At 34.2% G+C, this 23,275-nt stretch overlaps 1 protein-coding gene across 1 annotated transcript; it reads right to left on the bottom strand.

Annotated features, from left to right (window-relative positions):
• Positions 1–233: 233 nt before the first annotated feature.
• LOC150027245 (uncharacterized) lies at positions 234–1,852 on the bottom strand. Its single transcript, XM_090303891.1, has 3 exons — positions 1,650–1,852; positions 955–1,167; positions 234–636 (listed from the first exon to the last, which is right to left on the bottom strand). Exons 1-3 carry the CDS (start codon positions 1,850–1,852, stop codon positions 234–236), a joined length of 819 nt encoding a protein of 272 aa, XP_090160017.1.
• Between the last annotated feature and the right edge of the window lie 21,423 nt (positions 1,853–23,275).

The following is a 23,275-nucleotide window of genomic DNA, read 5'->3' as shown; positions in this document are numbered from 1 at the left end:
ATCCTACCCGCCAACACTTTCGAGAGGATCTTGTACATAGCACCTACTAGAGAGATAGGTATATATTGCACAAGCTTAACAGGATCCCTTACCTTGGGTACAAGTGCTACAAAAGAGGCGTTGCAACCCTTTGGAATAAACCCATTTTCATGAAAGATGGTCGCCGCTGCTATAATGTCGTCTTTTAGAAACTCCCATCTTCCCTTGATAAAGTTCATGTTGAAACCATTTGGTCATGGACTCTTAGAACCATCACATAGCCACACCACATCCCTTATTTCTTCCTCAGAGAAGGCAGTTGTTAAGCTTATATTGTTCTCTAAGGATAAGAACTTAAACTCTACCTTGTCTAGTCTAACTCCAAAGTCCTTCGTAGCTTTAAATCTGTTTTCAAAGAGTTTCTTCGCTTCTTGACGCACAGTAGTAGGTTCCTCACACCAGATGCCTCCAACCTCAACTCCCTTAACCTCGTTCCTTAGTCTTCTCCACCTCAAAGACGAGTGAAAGAATTTAGTACAAGAGTCCCCATTCTTGAACCAGTTTGCTCTAACTTTTTGACAAATAAGGGAATCTAACTTCTTTTCAGTTTCCTTCAAACGACCTACCAACTCAAACCTCTTCAGTCTATCATATTCCCTGAGTTCAACAATGTAATCTTAGCAGTCTAGGTCCTCCAATTCCTGCAAAATCCTCTTCTTACTGGTTTGGATGTTGCCGAACACATCCCTATTCTAGACTTTCAGATCACCCTTCAGACACTTCAGCTTCTCCTTGACCTTTGTAAAAGCATTCCCCTACATAGGGTATGATAACCATTTGTCCTTCACCATCTCACGAAACCCCTTCTCCATGAGCCATGCATCAATAGATTAAAAGGGCTTGGGCCCTCAATCCTTATCCATAGAGTTCACCACTATTGCATAGTGGTCTGAGACTTCCCTTAGTTGCACATACTGTTTACACATAGGCCACTTTTCCATCCACTCTTCAGAGACAAGCACTCTGTCTAATCTGCTCCTTGCCGACCCATTAGACATAAACCAGGTAAAAGTCTTTCCTACTATAGGCAGATCAAAGAGAGAATTGGCATCGATGAAGTTGTTGAACCCATTGATCTCACCTGAATGATTAACCCTATCCCTTATACCTTTCCTTTCATTTCGACTTCTAATGGCATTAAAATCACCACACAAACACCAAACCAAGACTTGAGAAGCCAATTTAACTTCAGACAACTCCTCCTAAAGGATCTTCTTCTCACTCAAAGTGCAAGCAACGTAAACGTTAACCATTACACAACTGGTATTGGATTTAATGTGGTTACCAAAGACAACAATGAAACCCTTACCCATCACATGACTTACATAGCTAAAAGCCTCTTCGTACCACATAGACAACAAACTTTCACTACCATTGTCTCCTTCATGATGAAGCCAACCCACTTTGTTGTCCCTTCATAGGGAATAACATTTTGCTTCCGTGAACACCTTAGCTTTTGTTTCTTGCAGACAGACAAATTCCACCCCCTCACAAGCTATTACATGTCTCAAATACCTAGCTTTAGTACTTCCCCCCACACCTCTAATATTTAAGTTCACTACTATAATTAAGAACCGTTCTTACTTCCCACCTTAGAGCACAATGCAAACCCTGAATCACGGTCTTCCATACTCCCATATTCTTTTACAACCTCGTCTTCATCCCTTTGACACATAATCCCAACTTGCTTCCCCACTTCCCATAACTTGGATGGTCCCGCTTGGTTTACGGGTTCAACGAGGCGGTGATTACAATTATAGATGTTCCTATCTGAAATTGAAGTTGAAGACAACTCGTCTCTATTGTGAGCCATTATCCCTGCTTGGGAGATTCTTGCACTTAGCCTTCTAGACCGCCTCGGATAGGAGCAGAAGTCCCCCAATTCCGATAGGCCTTTCTTCTTGCAACGACGCGGTGGGGAGCTGGACCTCTGTCTTCCTTTTCTCTTTGCCTAAACACTCAAACCACTCTCTACCTAAACACTCAAACCCTAACGAAGCCCTCTCACAAAGCCTTACTCGCGATTCTTATCCTCACTCCTTTGTGCTTAAGTCAGTTGAATAAGTGGCGATTCTTATCCTCACTCATTTTTGCTAGCTGTCTCGCGATTATTATCAAAAATCGTTGTTATCGACGCCTTCGCACAAGGATTTCTTCAGGTCTATGCTCGCTATTGTTCTGATCTGCTTGAGTAATGTGGTGGTGCTATTTCATTTCAATCTAACCAAACCTATTTCATGCGGTGACGCTGGAGGTAGTGGAAGGAGGGAGGAGTTCTGCGACATTTGCATTTAAGCAAGGTAGTCTGTTTTGGATTTAATTGATATAATTGATTTCAGGCATTTTCATTCAGTTTATTTTGTTTATACCCCAAAGCAGTCTTCAAAATGTTTCTTCCAATATGCTTCATGAATTCTTTATACACTCTTGGATGTTAGGAAATCCTTTCTAAACTTATTGTAGTGTGGTTACATTCGGAAAATCATTTTTCTAAAGTTGTGTTTTATGGATGTTTAATTTTCGACTTAAATCTTCTTTATGAAGAGATGAAATTAACTTTGTAATATTGATTGATTGTTGTCCTGCTTACTGTCAATTGTATAGGTGGCTTTCATGGACTGGAAAATTAGTTCAAAGGTTAAACTCAATATATTCTTTTTGGTAAAAGTAGTAGTTAGTTAAGAAAGAAAGCCTTAAGTGCTTAAGATGATAGTTAATTTTGATTTACGAGATGTTGAACCGATTAACACGAATCAAATATTACTATTCATATTAGTCTAACATGTACTTAATTAAATGTGTTAAGATGATAGTTAGGTGAAAGATATTTTTAGAAGATCAACAAAATATATTTTCATATTACTATATTTTTCACGATCACCTTTGGCTTATATGAGTACACATTGTTTTTTTAGGCTATCTACTAAACTCTCATTGATTTTAATAATGAGTTCATAACGCTAACCTCCGTTATTTTATTGAGGTTTTAGAAAAAAAACCTCCATTAATTAAATCAATTCCTAAGGTTATGTTAACCTCCACTAAATAACCTCCACTAAAACCTTTTTTTCTTGTAGTGTCATATGTTTTTTCAATCACAATATATATCTATATTTAATAAAATACTTTTAAAAAAATAATAACAAATAAATAGATATAACAGTAGATATACATGTATAACTAAATTTAAATTTATAACCAAATTGAAATGAAAAGTGAAGAAGAAAATATGTAGAAATGAAAACCTAAGATATTAATCCATGCATGTGTGGCTACCACACTAGTGATTTTAGTAGCTTCTTTTTAAAAATAATAGTGCATATAACTCATAATTGACAATCTTCAATTTTTAAATAATGAATGAAAAATCAGAGTCTCACCAAACATCTCTCATACCTTAAAATTTGGTTGAACATAACACGACATATGTGAATCATTTAAGACAATTCATGTGAAATAAACTAAAGAGATTGGACAACACATGTTCTAATTGAATAAACCAGATTGAAAGTACAGATTCAAAATCTGATTGGTGCATTCTTGATCCACGTGTGCAGTAAAATTAAAGTTGTCTTACTAAAGTTTTAGTAAATTATGTTCCAAACTAATACTTATTATGTACCCTTATTTATAAGATAATAAGTAAGTTTTAGAATTTTCATGAATTTCAATTACCAAAAGTTAATAAAATCAGCAGCTAACTTCTGAAGCCTTGCCACTATAAAATGAGATGATTAAGTTCATCATTTCTCATAAACTTTCATAATGAATTATCTCAAATTTGTCTTCATCCTTTCTCTCTTTTTCTATGGTTCAACCATGGGATTTCAATATTGGAAGATTGCATAAACTTGGCCACCAGCTTTTGTTCCAATCATAATATTCACTGTAATGCAACAAAAGTAAAATTGAAGTTCACTATATATGGTCTATGGCCATCTACTTATACCATGACACAGCCACAACCGTCTGCGTGTTCATGCGTGTTCATCCCCTGTCACCCTCCTAAATGATTCCGTGGTAAGATTTTTATTTCTTCATAATATATTTTGATAGATATTCGAATGATGACATTTTTTTGTTTATTTTATTAGAATAATAGCATAATATATTATTTATTTCTTCATAATATATTTTGATAGATTTTTTTTTATCAGCAAAGAATAATAATAATTAAAATGGGACATTTCAGGGATGTCCCAACACGTATACATCAAATAGGTGATAAAATATATGTACCAACCATCACATTCAGAGCACCCAACAAACTACTGAAAAATGCATAAACATAATCTATAGAGCTACTAAAAGAACACTTTCCAACACAATGCTATTTAACTACCACAATGGATGTAGGTACTGTAGGTCACCACAGGCAGTTCCAAAATTCCAACAGCAGAATGTGTTAATATTATGGCAGCAACATACCAACCCATACTTTGAACATCCAATCTTCACATTTAGGCATCTGAATTATATTCTCATTTAGGCATGATATACACTACATTTATGATTCAGTTTTGCATCAGATCTCCAGAGAGCCATAGGGGTTTTAGATCAGTCCACAGAATTTTCAATCTGAGTTGAATCATAGCACCTAAACCTGCGCCTGCTTAATCATAGTTCCTACACCTGCATTAAAAACATAAAACCAGCACCTACAGTCATCCTACCACCACGAACACACTGCTGAGAGAATTGTGACCTTTAGTTCAGATTTAATTTGTTCGTTGTCAACAGAGCTCTCCAACGGCATAGGTTATGACAGCTTGTATTCAGGTTCATTATCACGACGAGATACCTTACCAAGCCTCCTTCTTCTCAGTTACATTCCTTTGGCTTCAGTACCCTTCCAGGTCTGGCTCACACCCTTCCTTAAACCGTGAGTGCAGCAATTTGCTTACACATCTTTATAATCCCAAACAACTTGACATAAGGCATCCTAGCAAGCTTACTTAGGCCAAAACCCCTGCAGGGCTTGACAAAGCCTCCCATCTCAGCATAGGCTGCACTCATTAGTAGCTGTCTACTACAAATAATGGCTCCTTCCTCCTTTCAAAATCATTTCTGGATGCACCAAAGAAAAATCTTCCCTCATCAACACCATACCACCACACCATAGCCACTATAGACTTCATAACAAATACATGACGCATCATCTACACATAAGGCCTAATATTCATCTTACGGCAGAGAATAGTACACCAGAATTCCGGTGCAAACAGATGTTCCAGCGGCCACTCTTTATCATCTTCAACTATCCCCCTTAGGAGAAACAAAAGCGTACTCAGCACATTCCAAGCTATTTCTCCCAGCAACAGCTGGTACAAATATAAGAATCGCATTACAGCTCACAAGCCAGAGAAGCCTCCCTGCTTTTATCATGTCAATCATTAAATTTCCTAATTGTGGTCATCATCTATCACCCTCATCCCAGCCTTAGAACCACCCCACATCAGCCTTCAGCACAACAACATAACCGAACCAAAGTAACTTTCAGATCAGATTCCAACAACAGAACACCCACATCATAAACGTGACAATTGTCTAAATCAGGATCAGAACCCCAGTGCGAACAAGCTTCCTGCTGCCTCAAAAAACATACTGCTAGGAGGATTGCGTCCTGCATAGCAGAACTGCTCTTTTTAAGCAGCAAACTATCAGCATAATTATCCATGCAGTTACTCTTAATTGGCTTGAGTTGTCCAACAGTGACAAGGTCAGAAAGGATGTACATTAAATTCATCAGCTAACACAACCCTTAAGTTGGCTCAGCTTGTTTCCTTCGTTTAGCTCTTCCTCCATTTCCTTGTTATTTCTTCCCAATAACAGCTATATTCACACCCATAGCAGGAAACACAGAGATCTGTTGCAAACTTGACCTCTCCCTTAACAGCACTTGTGGCCTCTCAGAACCTCTGCCCGTCCTCATACCTTGGCCTTCACACCCACACACCTGCTATATGCCTCACCTATTATTTGATACTACTAATGCATGACAATGGGTTCAGGATCCAATCTGCATAGGAATAATCAAAATTACTCTCCTTGTGTTTCAACCATAACCACGATTTAAGCTGGGCATTGTGGAAAACTTCTTCTGCGTCTACAACTCTTTGATTAAATATGATTAAGTTTCTATGCTCCCACAAACAACGTACTATAGCTGCCCACACCCCTTTCCAGACTAGGTTTTGTTTATGAGTGTGCTGGATGAGATAAAAACTCTCAAAATTGATCATGATATTATTGTGTTGGACAGACCAGATACCAACCCATCTAAAACATAAGTCCCATACCCGTACTGCATGCTTGCATTCTAAAAAGAGGTGCTGACACGATTCCTCTTTAGAATGGCAAAAGGCACATTCTATAGTGTTGACCATCGCCCCTCTCTTACTCAAGCACTCCCTTGTTGGTACTCTATTCAGAAGAACTCTCCACACAGTGGTCATAACATTAGGGAATGCCTTGATCTTCCAAAGACAACCAAAAGACGAAATTGGTGTTCCTCTTTCCGGCTCTTCTAGACATTCATATGCAGACTTCACCGTAAAACTCCCTGATTCATCACCTCTCCATACTTGCTTATCCTGTTCATCCTTTATTACCTTGACCCTTGAAATGAGCATACCAATCTCAGTTTCAAAAGGGATCTCCCACTCAAATCTATCACGTCTCCAACTTAACTTCCACTGCCACTCTGAATCCTTCCAAGGTCCAACCTCTCCCACCTTCTGGCCCTTATTTAGAGACAAGGAGAACAATCTAGGATACAAGGTTTTGAGACTAACGTTTCCAGTCCAGACATCCTCCCAAAATCTTGCTTTATCTCCCTTCCCTAGTTTCCATCCAACTTCTTTTTTAAACCACCCATCACCTCCTCCCTTCCGGCAGACCTTGACTAAATCTCTCCACCACCACGATTGGTTTCCAGTGGGGTGTGATCTCCGTCTTGCTCCGTGCCATACTTTGATTCCAAGCATTCTTTCCATCTCCCTTTCTCGTTCGAGATGCTCCGCCACTTCCACTTAGCCAGAAGTGCTACATTGAACTTACGGATGTCTCTAATGCCTAAACCTCCTTCCTCTAGCGGTTTACATAGGTTTTTCCAGCTTATCCAGGATATCGGTTTGTTGTCCTTACCCCATCCCTACAAAAACCTCCTTTGAACGCTAATGATTCTTTTGCATACCGACTCCGGAGCTTTGAATAGGGAGAGGTAGTAGAGCGGCACAACAGTGATGACAGATTTCACCAAACAAATTCTGTCTGCCATAGAGAGAAATCTCCCTTTCCACACGCTAAGTCTAGACTTCAGCTTGTTTAGAACAAGCTCCTAGAATTTTTCCTTCCTTGGATTACCCCCCACTTCAATACCCAGGTACATAAACGGTGTTCCCATCGTAGAGTAGTTTAAGGTCTTAGTGTAGCAGTCAATGTCTTTATCAAGGACATTAAGACCTGCGAGCTTTGATTTGTGAAAGTTGATTTTTAGACCTGAAGCTAGCTCAAAACCCCTGAGAATCGCCTTCAGGGTCACCACATTGGTGAAGGAATCCTCACAGAAGAACAAGGTGTCATCTGCAAATTGGAGGAGGCTCATGACAATCTCCTTTCTTCCTACCTTAAGACCAGTTAATAAGTTGGCCTTAACAGCTTCCCTTACTAGCCCGGCAAGGCCTTCCGCTACCACCAAAAAGAGAAAAGGTGCTAACGGGTCACCCTGTCGCAGCCCTCTTGATGGTGTAAACTCTTCTGTTGGACTTCCGTTTACCAAAACTGATACAGAAGCACTCTCCATGCACCCTCGAATCCACAAAATCCACTTGGAGTGAAAACCCATCCTTTGCAACATATCATAAAGGAACTCCCATCTTACTGAGTCATAAGCTTTTTCGAAATCTACTTTTAAGCATAACCCACTCCTACCTCCTCTTCTTAGGTCTTCTATCACCTCGTTGGCCATAAGAGCGCTGTCTAAGATTTCTCTTCCCTTTAGGAATGCCGATTGGCTTTCATCAATGACATAGGGGAGGACATTCTTGATCCTTTCCGCCAGCACCTTTGCTATGATCTTGTACACTGCACCTACTAGGGAGATTGGTCTATATTGCTCAAGCTTAACAGGATCCCTAACTTTGGGTACCAGAGCAACGAAGGATGCATTACACCCCTTCGGAATACTTCCAGTTTCGTGGAACAGTACCATCACTGCCACAAATTCCTCTTTTATAACTTCCCAGTTTTTCTTGAGGAAGTTAAAGTTGAATCCATCAGGCCCTAGACTCTTCGTGCCTTCACACTGCCACACAGCGTCTCTAATTTCCTTCTCAGTGAACACAGTTATCAAGCTCAGACTAACCTCTGCCGAGAGGGACTTAAGCTCAACCGCATCGAGCCTTACTCCAAAGTCTTTCATAGACTTGAATCTTGTCTCAAACAACTTCTTTGCTTCTAGGCGCACCGTACTAGGTTCCTCACACCATAGCCCTCCTACCTCGACTCGATATTCGAAAGATGACATTTTTTTGTTTATTTTATTAGACTAAGAGCATAATATCTACTCAACTTGCTGAAGATTGGCCAAATTATACTGGGAAAGACTCGAGATTCTGGACTAACGAATGGAATAAACATGGAACGTGTTCAAACATGCAACCATTTGATTTTTTCAAACTCACATTAGATTTCTATGCAAGGAACGATCTTCAAGAAATACTTAAAAATCAAAATATATTACGTGGTGGCAAGTACCATAGAAATCAATTCATCACAGCCATAAAAACATCACCAGTGGGTGTTGAGCCACAACTGATTTGTTCAGCTAGTAAACTATTTGAAATAAGGATATGTTTGGATAAAAGCCCTATCCCTCACTACATCAAGTGTCCTTCACAAGGGACAAGTTGTCCTATCTATGTACTTTTTCCTTAATAATATATAATATAATTACTTAATGAATAATTCAGAAATTAAACAATTGTGCTGGTCCCATTTTTCTACACAATTAGGTCACTTATTCTATGTTGGGTCCTTTAAAATTACTAACTACCTCAAATAAATATTTTTAAATAATTTAGGCACTTAAATGTAGTTTATAACATAATTCAATTTTAAACAGTTAAAAATAATTCAATAAATTTTTTTATACTTCAGTTTACTTCAATTTATTATGCTATCCCTAGTTGTTTCTCATTCATAAAACAATACACACTTAATTTAACCTTCTCTATGTTTATAAACACTACATATCATTCTGTGCTTATAATAGGTTCATATATCATTCTGTGCTTATAATAGGTTCATATAGATAATAATTCAAACACGCTCACTCTTATTTCTATTCATAAATATTTTTTATAAATTATTATTTTTAGATCTTATATATATTAACTTTTCATAAACACACATCCAACATCTAACACCGTGTTATTTTGTAAAAATACCTTTCTTTTACATTGCATTATTTTATTAATCAATCATATATTCTTTCATCTTAATATCACGACTTATTATAATAATTATAATTTAATCGTTATAGTAATTGATGCAGTGGTAATTTTGTAATAAATTACAAATTTATTATGATGGTTGTTATTAAAAACGTCATAGTGAGTAATTTTAAAATCATAATTGTTTAGTTAGTATGTTATTTCAAAATATAACTAATATAGTGACTAGGCACATTACAAAATTTCGCTTTTACTGCTCCTCACTCTTCGTACTTGCTATATATTCCTCACTCTTTATGATCATTTTCACACTCATCACTATTTGTGCTCATTTTTACAGTTCGTCACTCGTATGTATATTTTGTTTGTTGCTTTTCATTTTATTATTGCTTCTTCGTTAGGGTAATTTTGGTGGCAAAACCAACGACTTCATTACTAGCTCTTTCACGCTCTTTCTAGCTACTTCGGGATTATCCTTTTAGAATTAGTAAGTGAATTTTGCGGTTAAGGTGGGAATTTGTGAAAGAAGGTTCTAGAATCTAAATATAGGGCATGAAGGAATTTGAAAGAGGACAACGGTAGTTATTACGACTCCCTCTGGTGAAAAGATTTGGGAGCTTGAGAAGTGGGGTAACAATTTTGAATATTGTTTATAATGGAAAATTAGTAACGGAAAGTCTATTAGGTTTTGGAAAGACCGATGTACTGGTAATGATTCTTTGAAGTCTAATTTCTCAAAGCTTTTTTCGTTAATCACCGAGAAAGAAGCGTCGTTGGATAGTTGTGGATCTCGGAAAAACATTGGGTGAGAGTGGTCTTTGTGGTGGAGAAAAAATCTTTTTGATTGAGAGCAAGTCCAACTAAAGAGACTTCTTGAGGAAATGCACAACTAGTGCCCTATCTTGGAGAAAGCTGACAGGTGGATTTGGATAGAAGATTTAAGTCACGGGTACTCAGTTAGTTTGGCATGTAGGATTCTAAGAGATGGTCAAGGGGGGGACTGCTTTGGGTTGTTTAAATTCTTTTGGAGGATTAATGCTTTGCCCTCAGTCCAGATGACTGCGTGGAGATTGCTGGGAAATAAGATTGCAACCAAGGTTAATTTACTCAGGCGCGGGGTTGCGGTCAGAAACGGTTTGCGCAGTTTTTGCGGGAAAAAAGATAAGGAATATTTACATTTGTTTTTTTATTGTAGGATATCTTGGTTGACGTGGAATCTTTGTTATGCGTTGTTAGACATTACGACAGTTGTTCCTTTTCATGCTTACTCACACTTTTTGCAGTAAATCTCGGGTTGGGTAATATATAGATAGCGATGGTTAATGAAATCTGGCGTAATAGAAATAAAATAGTTTTTAATGAGGGAATTCTGGATTTTTTTGAAATCTTTTCTTTGGCTCAGTTGAAGGTTTGGGCTTGGCTCACGTTTAAGTTTTCCACCACTAGTTTTTCTTTTTCTAATTGGTGTCTCGCCCCTTTGGTTTGTCTGTATTCTCTTTAGTAGGATGTTGGAGGTAGTTTTTGTCAGGTTATTGTCAGGAGCTGCTTTGTTTCTTAGTTGTTTGAAAGGTGTTATGCGGTTAGGTTGCTTATACATTTTTGTATAAGGGTTGAATCATCATGAAGTGGTTCTTGTGTAGATATATTCCTGATTGCTGATAAAAAAAATCATGTTAGAATTAGTTAAAAAATTTGTATGAACATGAACATGTTAACTTTTAGAAAAATTTATAATTATTTATGTATTAAATCATTAAGATTTTATTATTATTTTTAGTATTGTAAATGATGATGTTAACCTTAATAATTTTGTATGAATTTAAACATATTAATTTTTATTAATATCTATAATTATTTATGTGCCAAATTGTTAAGATTTTATTTTAAAAATATTTTATTGAGAATTGTGCTTATGCAATATACACTTTCTATAACTTTCTATAACTGTCATTGTTAATTCTATCATAAAAAAAAATATTATTTCTTATGACTAATTTTTCTTTAACCATAATAAAAAGTAATACATTCTATACGGTTTAAACATTATTTATTATAGAAGTAATGAATCCAAATAAGATGTCTCCAAGTAATTATCTTCTCACCAAACATCTCTCATACCTTAAAATTTGGTTCAACATATAACACACCATATGTGAATCATTTAAGACAATACATGTTAAATGATCAACTATTATTAAATCATTATTTATCTAATTATCATAAAAAATTATTAGGACCCTAAATTCATACACAGATGCATATTTCCCTCATGTTGGTACATGTAAAATAAGGCAAGTAAATGTAATTTATAAGATAATTCAATTTTAAACAATTAAAATAATTCAAAAATCTAAAAGCACTTCACGTTTATTTATCCTATCATTTTACCTTTCACTTTCATTCTAGCAAACCACATTTCTAATTAAATTAAAAATTTCATAGTTGAATTTAATTCAATTTATTATGCCTATCTATCGTTGCGTTCTGATTCATAAAACAATACACGCTTAATTTAACCATCTTTATTTACACCATGTTATTTTGTAAAAATACATTTATTTGGAACAAGTTACATTGCATTATTTTATTAATCAACACTATGTAAAAAATACATTTTACATTAGTTATTGAAGACTTATTTCACTGGTTCCGTTACTAATATAAATACTAACGATATATAAATTAGATCATATATTTATACCGCTGTTTTAATCAATGTAAAATATACCAACATTACATCAAAGTTAAATATTAATATATATATATATATATAATAACAAATTTATAATGCAAAACAAGAGCACATATTATAGGGGTTGTGTTTTATAATTAGTATATGGATATTACACCGGTTCTAAACAACAACCATTGTAATATGTCACTTTTTAGATGAGTTAATGCATGAAACAATATAATATGTTATCTTTAACGTAGATCAATTTTTTTTTTTTTAATCTGTAAACAAACTACCAGAATGTCAAGAAATAAATTTTTGTATTTATCAAAACATAAGAATAATAAAATCTGTTCAAATTAAACCTTAGAAAAATAAAGCAAAACATAACACATAATCAAACTAATGAAAAGACAATGTCTAACACAATTCTTAATTATAATAAGTTTGGATTCTTAATGTATATAAAATGTTTAGCCCATTCATGATGAATTTCTTCATTTGTGTTTGTGTTAAGTGATTCGGTATCTGCAAAAAGCTAGAATATAAAATAAATATTCCTCTTCATAATGACTACAAAAAAACTGATTTACCTATGGGCCAAATCTGTATGTAACAACAGAAATCCATAAGTAAATCAGCATTACCTACGGATTTCGCACGAAAAAAAATAATCGTATATAATGTTGGCGTATATAATGTTTATATGAAACTGTGGGTAACAGCAGTCCGTAAGTAATTTTGGGCTTGATACTCTGTGGATGCCAATGCCTCAATAATCTTTGTTGCTTTCTCTGCATCAATTGCCATCATTGTACCACCAGATGCACCATATAAAAGCATCTTGGTATCATATTTGAGACCAATATGAATGGTTCTCAATGGAGCAATATCTTAAAACCTATGATTTGGGCATTTTCTCAACATCATTTGAAATCTTTCTCATGTCTCACAAAACGCTTCATTAACTCCTTGTCTAAACATAGAGATCTCAGACTCTGCTTTGATGTAGCGAGATAATGGAAAAAGTCTTTGTAGAATTTTTTCCTCTAAATCCTTCCAGCTAGTGAGGCTCTGATTTGGATGTGATTTGAACCATTCTTTTGCCTTTTCTACCAATGAAAAAGAAAATAAACGCATATAAACATTTTCAAGATCACCTGATTGAAAGCTCATTGTTCCCACTAATTCATAAAATGTAAGCAAATGTATATATGGATCCTCATGATCCATTGTTGTAAATTGATGGATAATGATAAGACTAAGGAAAGTAGGTTTCATCTCTAAGGCCTTGGTTGTAGCAGGTATTGTAATACTAGAATAATGTTTTGACCCTTGCTGCATGACATAATCTCCAAGTGTTCTCCTAGGAGGAAGAAAGAAGGAAAGGTCATCTTTAAAGAAAACCAATAGAACCAGGTGATTGGTGGTGGCCAGGTAAGTCTGAAACCTTCTATGTATATTAACAATGTTTTACTAGCAAATGGTCTTAAACCCAACCTACTGAGCATAAGCCAATTGTGTGAAAAAGAGTGTCTTTCCTTTGTGGAACCAGTTGCTTAAGGATCAACTATTGTTGTGCTTACAACAATAAAATAACAACGAAATTCAAAAAATTCACAATTCGGATCCCACTATGTAATGGTCATAATACGACCATATCCCACATCGTCCGTTTTTGTTCAACGGAATAATGAATGAAAAATAAAATAAAATTTTGTCTACTATTTTTATATATCTTATAAAAAAAAATTCTATATAATTAAAATTTGTAATAACTATTTTTAATGTATAAATTGTAGACTTATAAGAAAATAGTTTTTATATTTTAAACTAATAACAGAAACTTTAAATTGTTAAATAAGATTATTTTAAGTATTGATAATTTTGTTAATGATTAAATTTTAATTTAGGGATAAAATATAAAGAATAAATTAAAAGAGATAAATAATTAAATAGTTCAATAAGAAATAGTACAAATGGAAAATTAAAGCATGTTAGATTAAAATTATTCCACGAAAATATAAAAGAATAAATTATATATACATATTATATACATATTATATATATATATATGTATATATATATATATTAAAGTGAGACAAAGAGTTATAAGATGGTATAAAATTAATAAATAAAAATTAAAAGGATATATTCATTTAAACTAAAAACAAAACAATAATTTTAAAAAAATATATTAAGATATTCATTATTAAAATAAGTCTTCTAACTCTGTACAAGAAAATTATTAAATAAAAATTAATTTTAATATATAAAAAAAATTAATGATTAAATTAAATACTAATTTAAAATTTAAAATAATTATTGATATATAAAGTAGTTTCTAAATTTATAAACTAGTTTCTAAAATTAGTATTTAATTAGTTAAGAAGGTTGTAACTATCAATTTTAGAATCTATAGAATCTAAATTAATTGGTAACTAATTAGATACTAATTTTTTTATAGTTACAACCTTCTTAACTAATTAAATATTAATATTAAAAATTAGTTTATAAATATAGAAATTAGTTTAAATATTAATATATTTTGTTTAATTTCTAAAATAATATATTTAATTTAATCAATATAATAATTAATTATTTTTTATTTATAAAATTAGTTTTTATTTAATGATTTTATATAATGAGTTATTCTCTCAAATATATATATAGTAAGAAAATAATTTATATGGAAGAGAACTCATGCAAAGAAAAAATAAACATGACTGAATAGAATTCAAATTCAGATCGACTAAACTATAGATATTAGGACTCACAAAAGTTGATTTAAATTAAATATCAATCTAAAAAACGTTGAAGCTTATACTAAAATTTAATTCCAACTTGTAAAACCAAAGGACCGTATAACCCATCAAAGATATAATTGTGTAGTAAATTACTTAGCCTGCTTTAGTAAGGTGTGATTTGTAATATCTTCTTAAACCACATAATCATATTTCTACTACATGTATGTAAAATCGAGAACACTTAGGTTGGAGGGTTGATTACTGTACTGAGGGTCAGACGACTAATTACTTATTTCGGTCCCCATTACTGGACCGACCGATATCATGATCCGCTTCAATAGGCTGACTGACATCTAAAATTCAGGTACGCTCAAGCAGAGTTGGTGAAGCTAATCAACGATTAAGGACTAGGTAATATAGCCCTAAACACGGTCAAAGTCCCTAATCTGGCCCAATAAGAAAAGCCTACTAAGGTAATATAAATAACACACATTCTAAGAACCAGAAGGATCATCAGGTACAGTGCTCTGACAACCAAGTGTCAAATACCTTTACTGACTTGAGCGTCAGAGTGCCTTTTGCAGGTACCCCCTATTCAGTGCTCACGAGACGGTCGAGATCCGAAGCTAGGAAGGAAAGGTGAGGAATGAGTAAGCATGAACTTGGAGAGTAGCACAACAGATCGACAGGAAGGAGGAAGACGAAGCTTCTGAATAGTTCTCTAGATCCCATCTCCCTAGAAGGAGCAATTGTCGCCCACCGTGGGGCCGAGAGAAGTATTGTGAAGGAGAAAGTAGATGGTATCAATCCGAAGCATGGCAAACCATATGACTAATTACATGTCACGGTACCTATCAACAGGTCGATCGACATTATGGCCCCATCAATGGGCCGACTGACATTCACACCTGAGATGGATGATGAATCTTTTCGATCGATAGTTGTACATGTCACGGTCCCCATCAATGGGCCGACCGACACCATGGTCCATCAATGGTCGAATGACATTCACACCAGAGATGGATGATGAATCTTGCCAACCGACAGCTTGAAGACTCGGTTCGTTTTGGATGAAGTCTTAATCGACATAACCTACCAACACTGCCCAACTTGGTTTGGCCTGGATGAAGCCCTAACAGGCATACCCTGCCAATACCTCATACTCAGTTCGGTCTAGATGAAGCCTTAATCGGCATACCCTGCCGACACTGCACAAGTTGGTTTGGTTTGGACGAAGCCCTACCAGGCATACCCTGCCGATACCACCAAGACTCGATTCGGTCTGGATAAATCCTTAATCGGCATACTCTGCCGACACCGCCCAACTTGGTTTGGTCTGGATGAAGCCCTAACAGGCATACCCTGTCGATACCACAACAACTTGGTTCGGTTGGATGAAGCCTTAATAGACATACCCTGTCCATACCAAAACAACTTGGTTCGGTCTGGATGAAGCCTTAATAGGCATACCCTGCTGATACCACCAAGACTCGGTTCGGTCTGGATAAAGCCTTAATCGGCATACCCTGCCGACACCGCCCAACTTGGTTTGGTTTGGATGAAGTTCTAATAGGCATACCCTGCCAATACCTCACACTCGGTTCGTTCTGGATGAAGCCTTAATCGACATACCCTTCTGACATTGCCCAACTTGGTTTGGTATGGATGAAGCCCTAACAGGCATACCTTGCCAATACCTCACACTCAGTTCGGTCTGGATGAAGCCTTAATCGGCATACCGAGCCGACACCGGACAACTTGGTTCGGTCTGGACGAAGCCTTAACAGGCATACCCTGTCGATACCACCAAGACTTGGTTCGGTCTGGATGAAGCCTTAACAAGCATACTTTGTCGATACTACAACAACTTGGTTCGGTCTGGATGAAGCCTCAACAGGCATACCATGCCGATATCACAAAGACTTGGTTCAGTCAAGGAAGTAGCCTTAACCGGTATACCCTACTGACACCTTAAAGACTTGGTCCAAGTAAATGCATCAAAACTTATCGATTACCCGACCGGTAGAGGCCACACCCCGCGTCAAATCTCGGGAGCCCGACCGTCACATTACTCTCAAAGACTCTTCGGATTAATCATACTCGAGCTTGGGGGGCAAGTGTACCGGTGAGGGCCGGAAGACTGATTACTTGTCTCGGTCCCCATCATTGGGCCGACCGATATCATGGTCCGCTTCAATGGGCCGACCGACATCTCAAATCTAGGTACGCTCAAGCAGATTCAGTGAAGCTAATCCACAATTAAGGACAAGGTAATGTAGCCCTAAACACAATCAAACTCCCTAATTTGGCCCAATAAGGAAAACCCACTAAGGTAATATAAATAGCACACATTCTAAGAATCAGAGGGATCATCAGGTACAATGCTCTGACAACCGAGTGTCAAATACCTTTACTGACTTGAGCGTTGGAGTGCCTTCTGCAGGTACCCCTTATTTGGTGCTCACGAGATGGCCGAGAGCCGAAGCTAGGAAGGAAAGGTGAGGAACGAGCAAGCAGGAACTTGAAGAGTAGCACAACCGATCGACAAGAAGAAGGAAGACGAAGCTTCTCAATAGTTCTCTAGGTCCCATCTCTCTAAAATGAACAATGACAAATCAAGAACATCTAAAGTAAACAATAGTCGACTAAACCACTTATTTTTATTTTCTTTGAAAGAGAATATTTAGTCTTAACGCAATTCAGAAACTAAGATCATCACTATTTCATTACCCGAGACAATATATGTTAGCAAATCTCGAGATCAGTTCAATAATATCCAATTAATGATTAAACACTTTGCTTAAGGCGTGATCAGGTTAAATAAACATGAATCATTCTCATTACCAAAAAGATAAAAGTCCATATGAGACAACCTTCTTTTTTATATGCATGATATAAAAAAAGTAGTTAATTATTATTTAAGTTTGACTTTTACTTGACTTAAAAATTTAGTTTACATTTTTGGTGGGCAAAATTGTTTTTTTTTAACTCTATTTTTTTTTTCATAATTTTCTATAAACCTCTAAAACTTCTTAACGTTACAAATTAACCCCTCTATTTTTAAATAATTACAAATTGACCCCTAAATATTTATTCATAATTATAAATTGGTCTTTAATTATTTTTTACTATTTGTAACTTAATTCTTGACTATTTTAATAATTGTATTTTAGTCCCTAGCAAATTTTTAATAATTGCATTTAGATTCTTAGTCAGCTAATTAAGTTTATCTATATAAACACTTTAAAACTTCAATGAAAATTATTCATCCGAGTTTAGAACTATTAAAATTACAATGAATTTATTTCATAATTGATTTTCAATATGAATTTAATGAATAGAAATATCTCAACTAAAGTTATTACTAATCAAAGTAAAATATTTGCTAAACATAAAATAGAATAATAAAATTGTGTTCAAAGTTATTGTGATGATAATGATTAGTTAGAAAATAATTCAAAGAATTTGTTGCTTTAATTGGAAAAATAGGGATTGAGTTTCATCTTTCTCACTCTTTTGTATTTTTATTAGCAAAGTAATATTGTGCCTTTTGATTGATATTGATGGTTGTATAAAAATTATTTATATTGATTCCTCACATATAAAATTATTAATATGCTTCCTAAATATCGATTCATCGCATATTTATAAAAACAACTTAGAATTAAGATCAGACGTTGATAGCAATTTACATTTCAAGTCTATTAATAGCCCTCAAATATGTTAAGCATTATTGCTTAGTTCATAACCATAAAAATACTTTCCAGTTAAATTTAAGATTCTAGATCAAGAATTAGAAGAAAAACAATAATACCAATAATCAATCAAGAACAAAATATTATATTCAGATATCACCTCAATAGATCAGAATTTGAATAGATTACTCTCAATCCCAAAAGGTAGAATTAGCCACTCATGATGACTACTACACTCAAGGATAACATAAAAAGAAGATTCAGGATGTTTCTCCTTGGCGACTGCCTCCTCTAATGTTTCTCACACCTCATATTCGCCCAATTGGGTTACAGGTCACTCAATGGTGTTTTCCTCTCAATCTTGCACATTAGGGTTGTGCCTCAAGCCCCCTATTTAACCTAATTTTTCTGGGCTTAAGTTGATTCATGCTCAAGCGATAATGGGCTTGCTTGAGAAAGCAAAACGTCGTCCAACCCAACTTCAGTGGTGTTATCTTGCTCAAGAGAGATATAGCTTGCTTGAGTGAGCTCCCCTGGGTGTGAGATGGTTCTTTCGCGCATTTTGGCAACTTGTTGAGTGTTGATGCATTCCAACTTTCCCTTTTTAACTTTGTATATTCTCCTTTTGTCGAATCATCTTCATTCTCCCCTAGAATACTGAAATTAACACCAAATTTGGGAATAAATCGTTCCTATTAAAATTAAAATCATAAAATATGTAGAAAGGTATAAATTCATAAATTTTGGGTTGTCTTATACTTATTTTAGCAATTAATACTCATAAGTGTCTATATTTTAATATGAAATATTAATGAAATTTTGAACTTATCACGCGTCCATGCCATGACAACAAAATAGCAAAACAATAAAACAGGGAAATAGAAAAACATCGAAATAGCAAAACAACGAAACAATAAAATAACAAAATACAAAAACAACAAAATAGTAAAACAACAAAAGCAAAATAGTGAAACAACTAAACAAAGAAACAACAAAATAGAAAAACAACAAAGTTAAACAACAAAATATCAAAACCCCAAAGCAGAAAAACCTCAAAAGAAAAACTCCAAAACAATAAAACCTTGAACTCCAAAATAGTGAACCCATAGTAGAACAAAACATGTATTTAGGAATTACAAAAAAAGAATGAACCGTTGAGTGTTATGAGAATCACACCAGTTGACATCGAGAAGGACAACAAGATCTTTAGACAACAGAGAAGAAGATGGTATTGCAGTAGATAGAGAAAACGATGACGTAGAGAAGACAAAAAATATGGTGTCACGAAGAAGACAAAGAAGACGGTGCCACCGCAGAGAAGATGACACGAGAACTGATAAGTTTTTTTGGGAAATAAAATTTTCATTCACAAAAAGAGAACTGATGTGGAGAGAATGAAAACGTAAGGGAGGGGAATATAGTCTATTTATAAAATGACAAATGTAAATGCCACTTTTTGAATAAAAATTGTAGCAGTTATAAAGATGTAATATTATAAAGATAATTATGAGAATATTTAATAATCGTCACTGCTTACATAATTTTTGTAGTGTTAAAATAATAAAATTGTGTATTACAAACTCATGAGCTTAGGCTCATTGTTTGGTCCTAATTGGAAACAACAAAAATAAGTGGACGAATCCCATTTCTCTCACAAATTTTTACCTTTATGACATGACAGGTTTAATGTAAAGGATAAACTTGAGAAGATTTTTCCTTTTCTCTTTCAAATTCAACCTACCTATTGTAATTGCAATGATTAAAGGCATATTCTTTTTTACAAATTATCTTTGTCCTTTTGTGCAATGTTTTTCCTATAAATACAACCACATCTCCCATATCTTCCTCACAATTCCTACAGTAAGAGAAAGAAATACCCAAGTGAAACTTTATTTTCCTCTTATCTTCTCTTCCTTTCTTATTTATTTAAATTCTTAGTCATATAATTTTATTCAAGTAAAGTTAGAGTTATGATTTATTCCTTCATATTCTTCTTAAGTCCTACTCTATAAACTATTATTTTCTCTCTTTTAACAATTTTTTAGGGGTAACTTAAATAAGGGCATATATCACTTTGATCCTTCCATTTCAATCTTACAGTACTATCACTTTGATACTTCATTAAGGTAAGTGGGTAAATCCGAATCACTAGCTATTTTGACAAATTTTTCTCCAAGTATACAATTTGCCTAATTTTCAGTTCAGAAATGGATTTCTTATGTATACAAACTTAGGGATAGGTTTGAAAACCACCTTATTTGAAGGTTTGTTGAAAAAATTATAAATAAAATAAGTTTGTTGGTTTACTTCAAATTTTTATGTCGGAATTATGTTTTTCTAGTTGTCGTTTTGATTTTAATATTTTGTATTGATACTGTTTTTTTCTGGACAACAACCTTGTTTATTGTTTTAAGTCAAACAATGCGTGAAAGGTTTAAATCTATACACAATATACTAGAATATGTATTTTGAATTAGAAGATTGTAGTGTAATTTGATAAAAAAAATAATAATCCAATTATGTCAAATTTTCAGTACCTTGATAATTTGATATTAAATATTTATTAGGATAAATTGTATTTGTTATCTTAAAATTTAGACTATTCTAAAATTATGGGATATTCAAAATGTAGTCATTATGCTGCCAAAAGTTTTGTTAATAAATTTTAGTTGCAAGGTTTGTATGAAAAATAAATGTGGAAGAATGATTGGAAGATGAAATATGATATTGAGATTTGAAATAAAGTATAAAAAATAAGAAAGTAAATGTTATGTGAATTTTAAAGATTATATGGATAGTTACATAGATACATTGGGTATAGAGTCTGGAGAAAGGTCAGGCGGACAAGGGAATAGAGGGTTGTGATATGGTTACACTGCATTAATGTACACAACTAGCCTAGTATATTAAATAACAAGTCTCAGACGCTGTTCTCAAATGTCCTTTTGACTTTACTTTTAGACCATGAAGGTGAGTAGCGCACATGTTGTATCCATGAGAGCATATGACCTACTAACACTATCCATATTGACATAAGTCCATTATGACTTGGAAGGTATAATGACAACGTTTAAGGGCCTCTGCTACTTAAAGAATGATTATGTAATGATTTTCATGAGGGGTCTAAACTTAAATTATACGAATATGATTATTGAAAGGTGGGTAACTGAAAGTGTCAAACTTTGAACCTAAAATGTACGGATTTGATAACAAAATTTTATGTTGATTGTTGTAAATGATTTTGTGATTAACTTGAATTTTTTGGGCATTATTGGTTATGATTCATGATTTCAATGTTTGTCTTTGAGAAGTTGTTTCATCCAGTTGCAAATTTATTTGACTAAGTATGTTGTAAAATTTTGAGGTATATTGTAAATTTTTAGATGTAATGGATAGTCTCATCCTTACTCTTTCTTCTTTTTTTCAGAGGAAGAGAACGACAGCACAAACTATGACAATAAGATAAGTTAACTTTGATTTTTTTATGAACTACAAATTTTGGCCTTGTTAATTAACTTTGATTTTGATTAGTTAACTTTTTATGATTAATTGAAGTGGCTCCATTCCTGCCACGTTAAATCTTTTTCTCTAGACAATGGAAGGCGCTCAATCCTATAAAGGCTGAGCTCTTATACCAATTATGAAATAGGATAAACATAAAAAGGGAGGGTTATATTGTCTTTCAAAATCTTTTTAAAACTTATTTCCAAAGTATTGTTTGTAATGGGTAGTCAGATGATGGCTTGTATGATAGATGATCTATTAATGCGTTTTTTGAAAACCATTTTCACAATTGATCTCCTTATTTAGTTAACACAAACAAAATAACAAGAAATATAATAGATTAGGGAAGGAATCTTTACTCAATTTTTCATATTAGTTCGTCTGATAATGCAAACTACGTTCAATGCTTTACCAATTAGTCAAGTTCCACTAGCAGACTACTACTGTGAAGTTCAAACGACTATTCTTTCAACTCATAGCCACTCTTAGCTAACCCCGTAAAAGTATTATTAAAAGGAAATATAGTTATGACTCCGTGTATCAGAGAAAAAAAGGGGTGTGTTTTGAGCCTAGAATTTTATATTATTATATAGAGCCTGAAGTATACATTTCCTATTTTGATGGAAATAAAAATGTTAAGGCATATCTACAATGGGAGACAAAGCTTGATCAAATTTTTAAAAAATACCAAGTGGATGAATTTAGAAGATTTTCACAGCTACCATATGTTTTCAAGAACATGTTAGGTTTGGGTGGACACAAAGGCAGATGTTAGAATTGGTACAAAATCAAAAGTACGATATTGGAATGAATTAAAGGTGGGTATGAGAAGAAAATTTGTTCCGCCTTCATCTGTAAAAAAAAAAGCTTAGAGAAGAAATGAAAGAGCTTGTTAAAGTAGGACGAAAGTTTGTAGATGGAGAAAAGGAATATTTTAAAAGAGAAAAAAAGTTTAAAGAAAAATTGCAAGCTCTTATTAGAAAGAAAGAAGAGAAAGAAAAGAGAGCAAGAGAGAAGATAGAAAAGAGAGAATAGAAAAGTCTTTGTCTGGAGCTGAACCAAATATTGATAATATTTTATCTACACTAGAAAACCTTGTTGAGGATGTGCTTAAAGAAAAATCTATGTCTAGAGCTTAACCAGATATGGATATAATATTTT

Source organism: Phaseolus vulgaris, chromosome 6, assembly GCF_051622355.1.
Source record: "Phaseolus vulgaris cultivar YP4 chromosome 6, ASM5162235v1, whole genome shotgun sequence".
In the NCBI taxonomy this organism is placed as follows: Eukaryota; Viridiplantae; Streptophyta; class Magnoliopsida; order Fabales; family Fabaceae; genus Phaseolus; species Phaseolus vulgaris.
This window is presented reverse-complemented; position numbering and strand designations above follow the sequence as displayed.

Coding starts and splice junctions, on each gene's coding strand:
- LOC150027245 (XM_090303891.1), bottom strand. CDS start 1,852: ATGGCTCACAATAGAGACGAGTTGTCTTCAACTTCAATTTCAGATAGG. Junction 1,168..1,649: donor ATGGAAGACCGTGATTCAGG/GTTTGCATTGTG, acceptor TAATGCCATTAG/AAGTCGAAATGAAAGGAAAG. Junction 637..954: donor AAGTGGCCTATGTGTAAACA/GTATGTGCAACT, acceptor TGTTGAACTCAG/GGAATATGATAGACTGAAGA.